This window comes from Hyperolius riggenbachi, chromosome 1 (genome assembly GCF_040937935.1).
Source record: "Hyperolius riggenbachi isolate aHypRig1 chromosome 1, aHypRig1.pri, whole genome shotgun sequence".
Taxonomy (NCBI): domain Eukaryota; kingdom Metazoa; phylum Chordata; class Amphibia; order Anura; family Hyperoliidae; genus Hyperolius; species Hyperolius riggenbachi.
The window spans coordinates 615,779,718-615,795,422 of NC_090646.1; the positions used below are offsets into that span (position 1 = coordinate 615,779,718).

Genomic DNA, 15,705 nt, shown 5'->3' on the forward strand with positions numbered 1-15,705 from the left:
GCGGTGTATACAGTGGCTTGCAAAAGTATTCGGCCCCCTTGAAGTTTTCCACATTTTGTCACATTACTGCCACAAACATGAATCAATTTTATTGAAATTTCACATGAAAGACCAACACAAAGTGGTGTACACGTGAGAAGTGGAATGAAAATCATACATGATTCCAAACATTTTTTACAAATCACTAACTGCAAAGTGGGGTGTGCGTAATTATTCAGCCCCTTTTGATCTGAGTGCACTTAGTTGCCCATAGACATTGCCTGATGAGTGCTAATGACTAAATAGAGTGCACCTGTGTGTAATCTAATTTCAGTACAAATACAGCTGCTCTATGACGGCCTCAGAGGTTGTCTAAGAGAATATTGGGAGCAACAACACCGTGAAGTCCAAAGAACACACCAGACAGGTCAGGGATAAGGTTATTGAGAAATGTAAAGCTGGCTTGGGCTACAAAAAGATTTCCAAAGCCTTGAACATCCCACGGAGCACTGTTCAAGCGATCATTCAGATATGGAAGGAGTACGGCACAACTGTAAACCTACGAAGACAAGGCCATCCACCTAAACTCACAGGCCAAACAAGGAGAGCTCTGATCAGAAATACAATCAAGAGGCCCATGGTGACTGTCTGGACGAGCTGCAGAGATCTACAGCTCAGGTGGGAGACTCTGTCCATAGAACAACTATTAGTCGTGCACTGCACAAAGTTGGCCTTTATGGAAGAGTGTCAAGAAGAAAGCCATTGTTAACAGAAAAGCATAAGAAGTCCCATTTGCAGTTTGCCACAAGCCATGTGGGGGACACAGCAACCATGTGGAAGAAGGCGCTCTGGTCAGATGAGACCAAAATGGAACTTTTTGGCCAAAATGCAAAACGCTATGTGTGGCGGAAAACTAACACTGCACATCACTCTGAACACACCATCCCCACTGTCAAATATGGTGGTGGCAGCATCATGCTCGTGGGGTGCATCTCTTCAGCAGGGACAGGGAAGCTGGTCAGAGTTGATGGGAAGATAAATGGAGCCAAATACAGGGCAAACTTGGAAGAAAACCTCTTGGAGTCTGCAAAAGACTTGAAACTGGGGTGGAGGTTCACCTTCCAGCAGGACAATGACCCTACACATAAAGCCAGGGCAACAATGGAATGGTTTAAAACAAAACGTATCCATGTGTTAGAATGGCCCAGCCAAAGTCCAAATCTAAATCCAATCGAGAATCTGTGGCAAGATCTGAAAACTGCTGTTCACAAATGCTGTCCATCTAATCTGACTGAGCTGGAGCTGTTTTGCAAAGAAGAATGGGCAAGGATTTCAGTCTCTAGATGTGCAAAGCTGGTAGAGACATACCCTAAAGACTGGCAGCTGTAATTGCAGCAAAAAGTGGTTCTACAAAGGATTGACTCAGGGGGCCGAATAATTACGCACACCCCACTTTGCAGTTATTTGTAAAAAATGTTTGGAATGATGGATGATTTTCGATCCACTTCTCACGTGTACACCACTTTGTATTGGTCTTTCATGCGGAATTCCAATGAAATTGATGCATGTTTGTGGCAGTAATGTGACAAAATGTGGAAAACTTCAAGGGGGCCGAATACTTTTGCAAGCCACTGTAGTTGTGCATGTACACAGTGTTATAAGGAGAGGTAACAACTGGAGTCACTAATACTGCACCATAAGCCATTCTTGTTTTGGATTGTTCCAAGAATTTGTCAGGACAAGGAGCTGAGAGTGTGAGGAGATCGCTGGATGTTTTAAGTGCTGACTGCTGGTCTGTTATTGGTCAGCTTTGGGATCTGGTGAGCAATTTCTTCACATGTCAATAGTGTATCACAATCTAAGTCATTCTGTGTGGAGGAGAACTTTGAAAATTATTGGAACTTTGTCTGTCACTTTATTATGTGGGCGTGCCTACACATCATATAATTTATTTAAAATTTAACTGGGAGAACTCTACTTAGAGGTGTGGCGAACACAAAAGGTTTCTGATTGTGTAACATTAGGAAGCAGTGCAATTATATTGAATATATATACCAGTTTCCTAGCAGTCCTCCTGATCCTGTGTCTCTAATTCTTTTAGCCAAGGACCCACGAATAAGCATAGGCAGATCAGGTACTCTGACTCAGGTTTTACCGAATTAGCCATATGCTTGTTTCAGGGTTTTGACTCAGACACTACTTATGCCAAGGGGTTTCACCACAATATCAGCCACACAGACGCCCCCTTCCCCACAAGATGATCTATTCAAGAAAAGGTAAAGATTTCCCATGGGAAAGGGGGTATCAGCTACTGATTGGGGTGAAGATCAATCCTTGGTTACAGTACCTCTTTAAGCTATTGTAGTATTGTAGAGATCCGTAAATCACAAGAAGGGTCACAGTGATGTCAAGAAGTAAAACAACTTTTCCAATGCGGGCACACAGCCATAAAACCTGACCAGTTTTAAACCGTACAGACACTTACAAAATTAGTGAGTCAATCCAGCTGGGACACAGAAAGTAATATATAGTAACGTGTGTGATTTTGGAATGTTTTCAACTTGGTCATATGTCAGTGTAGTGTGAGTTAAGGTTAACATTATTGTTCTTTTTTTTGTCTTCCTCAGAGAGGACCGAGAGGCCAGATTCCAGGCAAGCAAACTTGGGATTGTAGCAGCATTCCGATCGTGGGCAGGTTAGTGCGAGTCACTGGAGGTTCTGCTGCACTGGTATTGCTGTTCTCTCATCAGACCTCAGCTCTGAGATGTGTGATGGTAGAAGGTTGGAGGACATGGCTACATCACACCTTATGTAGACTCCTAGACGTTGACTTCTCTTCTCCGTCACTCATCGTCATTGCCATCCACTCTTTGGGCCTTGTTTATCAAAGTTCCTCTCTTTTGTATTGTCCACGCTGGGGAAATTAATGGTAGACTGAGTTAATGGCCAATGGCAGCGAGTTTGGAGGTGGACAGTTCTCCACTCGAGTTGCTTGGTATTTGATAGGATTTTGTAGTAGGAGAGTGGACAACGCTATGTAGAATATAGCAACCTGTCAATATGAGCTTGGATACGGCTTGTAAAGGACCTCTATAATATACTGTTACTTTCTACTACACCAGAAGAAGAAAACCCACAATCTACTTTGCATCAAAACAAAAAAGGCACAAATGCTACATGTCCATGCATGGCACAACCTCCTCTGCCATGACAACTGACTGTGCATGTTTGCTTCTAGCTGATAATAACCACCACCTCTCTGTAGTTGCTGCCAGGTCAGCAGCTTTGTATTAAAGCGTACCTTAACTGACTTGTGACATGGGTTCATAATATAATAGTTCTTTATTTTTCTATGCAAATGAGACCGTCTAATAGCAGCCAAATTCAGCCCCAGCTCTCCTGAAAAGTAAACAGAAGCCATAAACTCTTCTATTTTGCCAAAGAAACACTGCTGGTAACAAGACAGAGCTCTACAGTTCAAAGGATATTACTTCTGTTTTGCGGCTAAATGAACCAGATTCTGTGTCAGACTGTCATGGCTGACGTTTAGAATTCAGTCTTAGAAATATTGCCCTAAAATTAAAAATAAAAACAAGACTTTAGGAAAGTTATATTTACTATAGGAACTACACAAACTATTCTTAATCTCCTAAATTCATTTTAACTTTGCAATCCGGTGCAGATTTGTATTAATGGAGTAGGGTGGTCTGTACATACAGATAGGCACCCAGTATAACAAGTTAGAACTCTTTACTGAAGAAAAACATGCAGAGATATATCATACACTCCAAACAGGAAATACAGCTTACTTAGAAAACAGAGAGGAACATAGAAAGAATATAGGAAATGACAATCCCAAAGATCATTATAGCATTTTTCACACAGTGACATCTTATGGTTGTTTTACTATACTGCAGTTTAACGTAATTATGTTGATACTGCCAACATGTATGACAGCAAGCAAGTGGCAGGACTGTATCCTTTACATTTTTGCCACCTCACCTCAGCACCAGATGCACACATAAGGGAGGCTCTGCTTAGCCTGGTGAGTCCTGGTGTTTGCCTGGGCTTCCTAGTTAGTAAGCCCTACCACGTTTACCCCTGTCACTTCCCATAGCTCCACCTACCTCAGCATGCCCTTTGTGCAATTCCCACACCCCTCCCAGCCCCCAGATATCAAGCATCATCCCTTGGCCTCTGTGCCAACTCTGAGACGTGGAATAAGGGGGGGGGGGGGGGGGTTAGGGTAAAGAAATTAGCTTTTGGAAAGCATAAAAAAAGCCCTGTTTTGTGACAGCAGTAATTGCAGCTGAAGTATAAAGGCTGGATACCATGCAGCCTCAATGCCATATAGAGAAGCGGTGATCCACTACAGGACCTCTTTAAGACATGCGCAGGCGGCTGCAAACTCTGAGAGGACACCAATTTTTATATCCATAAATTGCAAAATGACTTGTGTAGCATGTATACATCATAGCAAATGTTTAAAAGTAAGGTGTCAGCGTCACATTTTATTTTAGATACAGGTTAAAAAAAGTAATGACATGAGGAGATAGTTATAACTAAGCATATTTGGCCGGTATATTATATTGTATATTGCTGTTGATATATACCTCTCAATATTACTACTGGAGTAATAAGAAAAGAAGGAAAGCTTAAAGAGAATCTGTATTGTTAAAATCACACAAAAGTCAACATACCAGTGCGTTAGGGGACATCTCCTATTACCCTCTGACACAATTTCGCCGCTCCTCGCCGCATTAAAAGTGGTTAAAAACAGTTTTAAAAAGTTTGTTTATAAACAAACAAAATGGCCACCAAAACAGGAAGTAGGTTGATGTACAGTATGTCCACACATAGAAAATACATCCATACACAAGCAGGTTGTATACAGCATTCCTTTTGAATCTCAAGAGATCATTTGTGTGTTTCTTTCTCCCTGAAGTTCTCATGAACTGAAGTTTCAGGCTGCTCGTTTCTTCCTGCAAACAGCTTTGCCCTCGTCTGTAATTCCTCAGTATGTGAAAGCCCAGCCAGCTCAGAGGACGATTTATCCAGCTTGTAAAAGATAAGAGAGAAGAGAGAAGCTGCTCTAATCCTAAATAACACACAGGCAGTGTGCATAGAGGGGCCTGGAAGGGAGAGTTCATAGCAGAACCACAACACTGAAGAACTTAGCAGCCTTCCAGACACAGGCCGACAAGTCTGACAGGGGAAAGATACATTGATTTATTACAGAGACAGTGATAGTATAAAGTGCTGCAGTAAGCCAGAACACATTAGAATAGCTTTTTGAACTTGTAGGATGATAAAAAACAGGATGCAATTTTTGTTACGGAGTCTCTTTAAAGCAGCAGGGACAGCCATACTATATAAATCAGGGCTGTGGAGTCGGTACAAAAATCTTCCAACTCCGACTCCTCAGTTTCTGAAACCACGCCTCCGACTCCGGGTGCCCAAAATTGCTCAGACTCCGACTCCTTAGTCTAATACTTAACAGGGCTGTGGATTTTGTACAAAAATTATGCCCGACAAACAGGACAGAGGAAAGATACATTGATTTATTACAGAGACAGTGCAGTTAGGAAAGACTGCAGTAAGCCAGAGCAGATTAGAACAGGCATAGGAACTTATAGGATAGAAGAACTAAGGCTGAAAAAATTGTTACAGAGTCTCTTTAAACAACAACCAATGCCTTATGGAAACGGCATTGTATCCCTGAAACGTGTGTCAGGCATTGGTGGTTGTTAGGGACTTTGTGCTGATATAGCCAAGGTTTGAAGGAGAAACAAAGGCATAATCACCCATATTAATGCAATGTATGGACAGGAATTGTGGTAAATTGATATTGTAAAACCCCTAAACTTTCCTGCACTGCTAGACTTGTCTGCTGGGCTTCTTTTCCTGTTAGGTGATAGTTACCAGCAAAGGGTTGAAGTCAACAAAAAAAAATAAACAGCTGCCATGGGATCCCCACAAAAAGATAACATGCCTTTCAAAGATAATGCCTCTAGATCAGAATTTTATTTAGGATAAGTCATTATTTTACCTCCTTGCACTACATTCAGCAAGGAAGATCATTTTTTAAAGGAAACCTAAAATGAGAGGAATACCGAGGCTGCCTTCTTCATTCCCTTACAAACAATGCCAGTTGCATGTCTGTAATGCTGGCTTTAGTTGTTTTTGAGTTGCTCACCTTCAGCAAACATGCAGCCAGTGGAGTCAGACCAGAGTCTTTGTTGTATGTAAAGCGTTAGCATCTTTTAGGGCCCGTTTTCACTAGCCGCCGTGCACGGCTGCGAGATGCGTGTGAGATGCGCGGCGGCACTTCCTGGTCTGCGAGTACGCAGACAAATCCCAGAAGCCGTGCTATGCATGGCTATGGAATTAGCTGCTGCCCGCACGAAAAATGCTGCAATGTTTGCCGAATTGCTAAGGCAAGCTATTTGGTTGGTGGCAGCATTATCCCCTATGGCAGAGTTTCTCGGCGCGATTTGCTTGCAAATAAGATTGTAAAAACAGAGACATCAGGCATGTAAAGGGAGCAGCCCTCATGCCCCCACCGCTCCCCCATTCATATCTGTCCCACTCTATTTTCTCCTAAAAGCCAAGAGGAAGATGGATGCTTCTAGATCCTTCAGCGACTTCCTGTGTCCTCCTCCAGATCACTCCCCTGCCCAGGACCCTCTAGAAGTTACTGTCCACACTTCCAGCTATACATGAGCGACAGTATGGGAGGGAGCGCAGCCACAATAACCTATTTGACAAGCTCTTGTCGGATATGTTCTGGGGGGCTGCGCTTGGCAGAGGTGGGGGCAAGGAGAACACTGAAAGCCTCTGGAAGATTCTGAGGCTTCCCTCTTTGTAGGTAAGTATCTTCTTTTTTCGGTCAAAGTGCAACTGGGGGTTCACTTTAAAACTGGTCTGTAGATTGTCATCCCATACATCAAAAACATCACCAAAGCCTGCAATTTCCACCTCCGTAATATCTCCAAGATCTGCCCCTACTTAACTCAGGACACGACCAAACTGCTCATCCATGCCCTCATCATCTCCCGCCTTGATTACTGTAACTCCCTCCTTTCTGGCCTCCCCCTTGAAACGCACTGCCCACCTGCAATCAGTGATGAACGCGGCTGCAAGACTCATCCATTTTTCGCAACGCTCCGCATCCACATCTCCCCTTTGTGAATCCATGCACTGGCTCCCTATCCGTTTCAGGATAACTTTCAAGATTCTATGCCTGGCGTATAAATCTGTGCACAAAACCTGCCCTACCTACATCTCTGAGCTTGTTCACAGGTATACACCAGGTCGCCCCCTCCGATCCTCCAACGACCTTCGCCTCACCACCCCACGCATTTCACACTCCCATGCCCGCCTGCAGGATTTCTCAAGAGCTGCCCCCACCCTCTAGAAACGCCCTTCCACCACCCATCAGCTTGCTCCCTCTTTCAACACATTCAAGCAAGCCCTCAAAACCCACCTCTTTATGATGGCCTACCCACCTCCTACCACACAGTAAAGCTGGCCATACACTAGGCCGATTACCCGCTGATCGTCAGCAGATTCGATCACTGGGATCGAATCTGCTGTCACATCGTTCACGCTAAACGCTAAATTTCAATCTATTTCGTCCCGAAATAGATCGATCCTGTTGATTGCTCTGTGGGGGAAATTACCGTCTATCACCCGCGGGTAGAGAGCGCATCGCTAGCAGCGTAAGTTCTACGCAGGTATACATTACCTGAAGCTGGCTCCCGGCATCTTCTCCGCATCACCTTCCGCATCACGACATCTAGCATCCGTATATAACTTCCGCTGTCACTGCAGTGACAGCGGAAGTACAAATAGAGGGCGCTCTATTTGAACTTCCGCTGTCACCGGAGTGACAAAGTTATACGCGGATGTCGTGATGCGGAGAAGGTGCCAGCCGGGAGGTGATGCGGAGAAGATGCCCGGGACCAGGCTTCAGGTAATGTATGCTTGGGGGAGACGGAACAGGCGACAGCGGCACAGCTCAGCAGATGGTGAATCGGTTTCATGCTGAAATCGATTCACAATCTGTTTGCAGTAAAGGCAGCCATATGATTCCTCTCTGATCAGATTCGATCAGAGCGGGATCTATCTTTTGGTCGAATCTGATGGCAAATCGACCAGTGGTGTATGGCTACCTTAACTCTCTACTGAATATTTAACAGCCCCACCTAATGTTTCCACCCCACCCTTTAGAGTGTGAGCCTCTGGCAGGGTCCTCCTTTCCCTAGTGTAATCTACAGGATCATGTACTCCTGTCCTATGACAGCCTATACTTGTATTACTGGGCCTACCTAACCAGCCCATTTTGCATGATCATGTATTTTGTACAATTTGCATGTGTAACTTTGCTCTATGTTGTATAACCTTGTAATGTCTGTCGTCCTTATATCATTGTATATATTTATTGTCCAGCGCTGCGTAATATGTTGCCGCTTTTTAAATACAATAAATAATAATAATAATTCCACAGTGACTGCCTTTCTATTTTGGGGTCACCTTTCCCCAGCTACTGCCAGGTCTTCCTCTGTGATGCTAATGTCACATGTGTATGTTTCTTCCTAGGTATAATTAGCCTATGCAAGCCTGGTAACTCTGGTATCCAGTCCCTCATAGGAGTTCTTTGTATACCAAACATGGAGATACGGGTAGGTTGGAAATGCCTGTTAAGTGAGGCTTTCACTTATTTATGCATTATTTAGCCTTTACACATCACAAAGGAGAATGCAATGACGTGGGCCTAAATTGCAAATCATTTTTTTTAATCTGGCAAATATTAGATATTATTTGCGAATATTTTCACGTGGGTGTTTATCAGATGAGTTCCCAGGAATGTAGACCTAGACATCTACTAGGCTAAAAGCTAAAATAAAAAAAAAATAAAACAACCAGTTTAACTTACCTGGGGCTTCTTGCAGCCCCCACAGTCATCCTGTGCCCGCGCCATCCTTCCGAGACTCGCCGGCCAGCAACGGCATCCCCCTGACAGCTGGCTAACCACGCGCCTTCTTGTCGTGTCTCCCCCTGACAGCTGGCTAACCACGCGCCTCCTTGTCGTGTCTCCCCCTGACAGCTGGCTAACCACGCGCCTCCTTGTCGTGTCTCCCCCTGACAGCTGGCTAACCACGCGCCTCCTTGTCGTGTCTCCCCCTGACAGCTGGCTAACCACGCGCCTCCTTGTCGTGTCTCCCCCTGACAGCTGGCTAACCACACGCCTCCTTGTCGTGTCTCCCCCTGACAGCTGGCTAACCACACGCCTCCTTGTCGTGTCTCACGTGCACGGCAGCATTCTGTGCATGCGCAGTACAGTAAGATCACTACTGCGCACGCGCCAAACTCTTCCGGCAATGAGGGCGCCTCCCGGGGCCGCGCATGCTCAGTAGCCTCCGACTGGCCATGACCGCCAGCTTTCAGGGTACACAAGATGACTGCAGAGGGCTGCAAGAAGCCCCTAGTAAGTCAAACTGTTGACTTCTGTCTGTACAATGCTCAGTACAATCAGTTGCGTGCGTGTGGTGGAGGGAAAGGAGAAGTTAATCAATGACAGATTGATCATTTACAAAAGTAGTGTAAATACTACTTCCTGCAATATGATCTTTTTTAGTTTCTACCTGCTACAAATCCACAAACCTACTGATATTCAAATAATACAGAGGTAGTTCTCTTTAATATGGGTACCAAATGATCTGTCCACATAATTGTTCGATGTGATTTAACACCTCTGCTTCTAAAATAACATGAGTTTGATTCTGTCATATCTAGGTAAAGACTTCTTTTACTTGGCTATACTTGCCTTTTTATGTTTTTGTCTGTTGTATTTGCAGTTAATTGTGCACTTTGTCTGATCTTTGTGTTTCTTGTATCCTGCAGCGAGGTCTTCTCGAGGTACTGTATGAAATATTCCGCTTCCCTCTTCCTGTGGTTACAAAGGACTTCATTGAGGGGCTGCTAAGTGTAGGTAAGAAAAAGTTTATTTCTTTTATTTACAGTACATTATATTGAAGAAAATCTGTAACTAAACAAACACAAAAAAAGCCCCTGGTGGGTACTGACCTCTGTAGGGAGAGCCTCTGGATCCTAATGAGGCTCCTCCCCTCCTCTTATCCTTTGGCTAGCCCTCAGACACCGGCGAGGTAAATCTTTACCTGCCGCGATCCAGTGCAGGCGCAGTAGTGGTTTTCCGATCAAGCTTAGGCGGAAATACCCAAACTCGATCGGGCCGCCCTATGGTGCAGACTATTCGCCCCTGTGCAGTAGAGCGCACCTGATCTGGTTCGGCTATTTCTGCTGGAGCCCAAGCGGGGAGCCCTGCGCAGGGTCGCGGTAGGTAAATATTGAAGGTGCTATTTTGGCTATATTTTCGTGGGAGACAGAGATGAATCCCTGAGGCTTAGGAAGATGGGGGAAGCCTCATTAGGATTCAGAGGACTGCCCCTCCCAGTTGTTACAAGAGATTCTTTAAAAAAAATTAAAAAATTACCAGGACAGTTGATGCTAAATTGCAGCTAGGCAGTTCTGAAAATGCCTGGATTACTGTGTATAGGGGCCTGGTCCAGTTCACTGTTTCTCCTACGTTTTTTCCTCAGTGATAAGCTGATTTTTACACCTTACCAATAAAATGCCTTTTAAGCCACCTGCAAGAAAGAAAATACCATATTTTCCGCCATATATTACCCACTTTCCCCTTCCCCAAAAAATAGTGATAAAAAGTCCCTGCCTCTTTTACGACGAATGCAGGGAGTCCCTGACTTATGAACACCCGACAATACGAACCACCGCCACGCTGGGAACTCACTTCATTGTCTCACCCTGTGTGTCCGCTTCCCCAGTGTGCGTCTCCACGCCCCTCCTCTTCCGTGTCTTATTAGCAGTGTAGTGGCATTTTCACACCTAATCTATGGCTCCTGCTGGGATTGCAGTCCTCTTCGCTCCTGGACGGTAGACACACCAGGTTTAGTATACATTTTTCCCCTTGGTTTTTGCCCTCTAATCCTAGCACCTAGGATTTATATTCAGGAGCGTCTTATATGGCGGAAATTACGGTACTAATTATCTTGACGGTACTTTTCACCTACTTTTTAATACATTTTGAATCACAGAGTGATGAAAAGTTATTTTGAACAGAAAATGAAAAGTTATCTTCTATGAGAAAAAGTGAATTGGATCATGCCCAAAGTGTTTGCAAGGTAGAGGTCAGAGGCTGTGATGCTGCCTAATTGTTTTTTTAGTCACTCTTCAATTTCTCTGGGCAGTCTCAGGAGTGCCTGTGAATGGGCCTAACCACCTCATAAACGCTGTGTGGCACACAGTCCCTACCTTCTGAGTGTTGCATATCTCTAGTTTCTAACCACGCATGTCTATATGGCCTTATCGGCTTCCGTTTTTGTTTTGTTTTTTCTTCACACCAAGGCCCATATGCAATTACATTTTTCTCCTGAGTTGTCTTAGATCATTTTCCTATTCTCTTTAAAATAACTTTTCAGCATTTTACAATTGAAAAAATACCAAAAAGTTTGTGAAAAAGTATTTACCGAAATTCGAGTATTTTCTTGCTTGCTGGTGGTTTAAAAATCATTTGATGACAAGTTGTAAAAATATCTCCTTGGTGAAAACTTAGGTCGAAAAAGCAAATTGCATATGGGCCCAATTATTTTGGAGGTGCAATGGGTTATTGTACTCAAAAACGGTTGGCGTAAACGAGGCCTAAAGAGCCTCATTCCAATTGGATCAAGCTTTATCTGGTGAAGGTCTCATTTGTGACTCCAAGGCGAATGCTACTACTCAGTATAACAAAACTTATAACCAAAATAAAAGGCTATAAATATTTTATTGTAACATTATAAAGTGCAACACACCCAGATATATTTTTGCAGGGTTTCTGAGTTAAGATATAAAAGATAAAGCCTTTTAGGGTTGCAAAGGGCATGCTTGCATTTCTGAAAAGCACCCCAAACAGCAAGAGCAAAGCAGCAGCTTTTTAAAATCTCATTCATCGTCCCCACTACCAACCTGCCAGGTGTTGCTATACATGTTCTTCCCGTGGTCGTCACCAAGCGCAAGGAAAAAAGCATCTAGCTAGAAGACAGCATTTAATTTGATTGTAAACTGGTTCTTCCTTTTGTTTGTTAGATCCCAGTCGCTTTCAAGAATCATGGAGGCTGTCTGATGGATTTGTAGCTACAGAAGCTAAAACTCTTCTTCCACATCGAGCGCGCTCCAGGTACGTGCTGTGTGCGCTTGCCCCGCATGAATTAAAATTGGACTAATGTACCCCGTGCCATGTTTCCTACTCTGTACAGTGCCATGCCATGTTTCCTACTCTGTACAGTGCCATGCCATGTTTCCTACTCTGTACAGTGCCATGCCATGTTTCCTACTCTGTACAGTGCCATGCCATGTTTCCTACTCTGTACAGTGCCATGCCATGTTTCCTACTCTGTACAGTGCCATGCCATGTTTCCTACTCTGTACAGTGCCATGCCATGTTTCCTACTCTGTACAGTGCCATGCCATGTTTCCTACTCTGTACAGTGCCATGCCATGTTTCCTACTCTGTACAGTGCCATGCCATGTTTCCTACTCTGTACAGTGCCATGCCATGTTTCACTTGCCTGTGTTCACTTTCTTTTTTTTTTTGTATTGCAAGAGTTAATAGACTAGTGCTTTTATCTATGCAAATTAGGCAGTGGATCAGCAGTCAAATGTAGCACTGGCTGTCCTGAAAAGTAAATAGAAGGCAAAACCATTTTCTCTGTTTACACACAGACTCCTGCTGACAACACGGTGCTGAAAAGATCAAATGATAGTGAATTCTCACCCCTGGAAGCTGAATGAACCAGATTCTTCCTCATACTGTCATGGCTGCTGTTCACACACATTACACACAGAGGGGACACACACAAAGCGGCAGCCCTTTATTTTAAAATAAGGCTGTAAGACCTCGTTCACATCATGACGCACAGATGGGCGCGCGACCAGAACGCAATGTGTACAATCGCACGCCATCTAGGCGCTGCTGATCCCATTCATTACAGTGAATGGGTCAGCTCTGCGCTTGTAGCAGTACGCAAGCGCTTCATAGCGCATAGTACTGCTGCGTAGCGCCTATGATGTGAACGTCAGGAGGGCGGTCTATGCCCTTCTGCCATTCTTGCATGTCGGTACATTATACGCGCTTCCAAACGTGCACGGGAGCGCGTCATGATGGGAATGAGGCCTAAGACTGCAGGAAGGTTCTGTTTACCACAATTGCAATACATACACTTACCTCATAAGTTTTTCAGTTAAAGTTTGCTGTAAACTTGTGAACAGTGAGCTCTTCCTTTACATTGCATCACTTTTTGTTTTACAGGCCAGACCTCATCGACAATTACCTGTCCCTCGTACTGTCTGCTTTTATTACAAATGGCATATTGGAGGTGAGCATGCCCCCTGGTCTCATGCAGCTGTGGCTTATGCGCGTGTGTACAGTCTGTGTGACCTCTGTGTTATGTTATTTAGGGCTTGGTGGAGGTTATCACAAACAGTGACGATGATGTGTCCATCAGAGCTACAATCATCCTCGGGGAGCTTTTGCACATGGTATGTATATAGTTACTACAGTTACTGATGTTTCTGTGACTTGTTTGCCATATGTATGCCTTCCTTTACGTCTCGTCCTCTGCTTTCTCCTCAGGCAAACACAATCCTTCCTCATTCTCACAGTCACCACTTGCACTGCTTACCGACCCTGATGAACATGGCGGCATCGTTTGACATCTCCAAGGAGAAAAGGCTGTACGTATCACGGGGAATGCGGTACATGTGCATGAGGGGTGTACCTGGGATTTTACAGAGCTGCAATAAGACCCTTGTTCTGTTTGCAGGCGTGCCAGCGCGGCATTGAACTGCTTGAAACGCTTCCATGAGATGAAGAAACGAGGACCCAAACCTCACAGCCTGTATCTAGATCACATAGTACAGAAGGCGATGGCTACTCACCAAAAACGAGATCAGCACGTCCGTGTCCAGAAGGATATATTCATTCTGAAGGTATTTATGTGCAGCCCTTTACACACGGGATCATGCACATTATTTCTGACAATCTGATGCCCTTATCACAGTCAGAGATGTCCACTATGGTGTTACACCAGTTGCACTACCAGTAGGTTTCCTAAAGGAAGCCATACATGATGGGCAGATTTGACCAAGAAACAGATCTCACTCTGATGGAATCTGATTAAAGAGAGATCTGTCAGCTGCCCATACACTGCAGGCCGATTCCCGATCAATTTCATGCTTAGATATCTCAAGGATTGTCCGCATCCACCACCTCACCGCTGTCCCCTACTGTTTCTCTCTGAGACATTGTCCGTTTGAGGCGGGGTGCAGCAACATTCCATGGGACCCTCAGCGAAATGAGCCTGGGACCACATTGTGTGCTTGGAAACCCCTGCCCCCGCCTGCAGAAGGGGGAGGAGCTGGCCCCCCAAGTTAGTTATAGTTACACCACTTAGTTTGAGACAATAAATGTTCAATTGTAAACAATTTGTCCTGTGGCTTAGACTATGTTTTAGGTTTTGGCTCCTTATGTGTTTGAGTTTGACACCCCTGGTCTACTGCATAACGAGTACAGAGTACAGACAAACCATGAGACCTTTCTTACTGTAAATCAAGGGAGCGACATGTTTCTATCTTAAAACGAAGCTGAAGTCAGTCATAAGTAATACAGTATTGATCAGAGCCACGGTTTTAGGACTTTTTGATGCACTGTAATGTATCACTTCTTTTAACTAAGCAGTAATACCTGTCTTTTCTGTATAGGACACTGAAGATGCTTTGGCGATGAATCTGAGAGACAGCCAAGTGCTCATCCACAAAGAGAATCTTGACTGGAACTGGAATCTTATAGGGACTATACTCAAGGCACGCTTTAACTTTAAATTGTTTGGTGACCTCTTAAAGTGGGTTTAAGGGTTAATGGGTTTACTTTCAGTTTGCCCTGGGAGCCTTAGCCAGTGTACTGCAGCAGGAGATGAGGATTATTTGTTGCAGAGCTGTGTGCAAGGTAAAAAATGCAATAAATGTACAGCTTTCTGTCAGTGTGCTGCTCACACATTGACATGGATATTACATTGTATCGTCCTCAACACCAGCTGCTGTGACCTGGGGGAGAATCATGGTATTTACAAAGGTGAAACAAGTAAAAAAAAGTATTTTGCTATTGTTCAAACAGCTGAGAAGACTGATAAGAAGTCAATCCAACAAAAGTTGTTTGACAATTGTGCTGCAAAGACTTGAGGCCAAGCTGATCCTCACAGGTGCGAGGCATGTCACCCATCAGGGATAAGAACCCAATCCCTCAGGCAATAGTGCGGGGCTGCAGCTGTACAGATGTTTTGCTTGCCTCTAGGCTAGTGACACATTTTTATGCTATGCAGTGGGAGGAGGGCTGAAAGGAGCATCACAAAGAGGGGGAGGGAAGGGAGAACGTCATTGGCCAGCGCTCGGCCGAGTTGATCTGCCAGGCAGATTGCTCACCGAGACACCAAGGAGGATCGTTGGCTGCTGCACACACACTAGATTATTGGCAGAAGTGGTTGTTATTGGCTGTGTTTAAGTTAGCATACTTTAGATAGTTCAGAGAAGTGCCTGGAATTCTGCTTAGAGTAGGTGGGCATGCTTTGATCTCTGCTGTTGGGGGCCCTTGTA

The 15,705-nt window shown here is 44.4% G+C and overlaps 1 protein-coding gene across 2 annotated transcripts in view; it reads left to right on the top strand.

Annotated features, from left to right (window-relative positions):
* RICTOR (RPTOR independent companion of MTOR complex 2) overlaps window positions 1–15,705 on the top strand; it is a 196,497-nt gene that overhangs the window by 118,743 nt on the left and 62,049 nt on the right. For both annotated transcript variants that reach the window (XM_068250448.1, XM_068250439.1), the window contains exons 10-18: window positions 2,607–2,674; window positions 8,581–8,663; window positions 9,886–9,973; window positions 12,145–12,235; window positions 13,367–13,433; window positions 13,516–13,596; window positions 13,691–13,791; window positions 13,881–14,046; window positions 14,818–14,919. In XM_068250448.1, coding sequence (XP_068106549.1) covers window positions 2,607–2,674; window positions 8,581–8,663; window positions 9,886–9,973; window positions 12,145–12,235; window positions 13,367–13,433; window positions 13,516–13,596; window positions 13,691–13,791; window positions 13,881–14,046; window positions 14,818–14,919 — 847 coding nt within the window. The remainder of the gene's footprint in view (window positions 1–2,606; window positions 2,675–8,580; window positions 8,664–9,885; window positions 9,974–12,144; window positions 12,236–13,366; window positions 13,434–13,515; window positions 13,597–13,690; window positions 13,792–13,880; window positions 14,047–14,817; window positions 14,920–15,705) is intronic.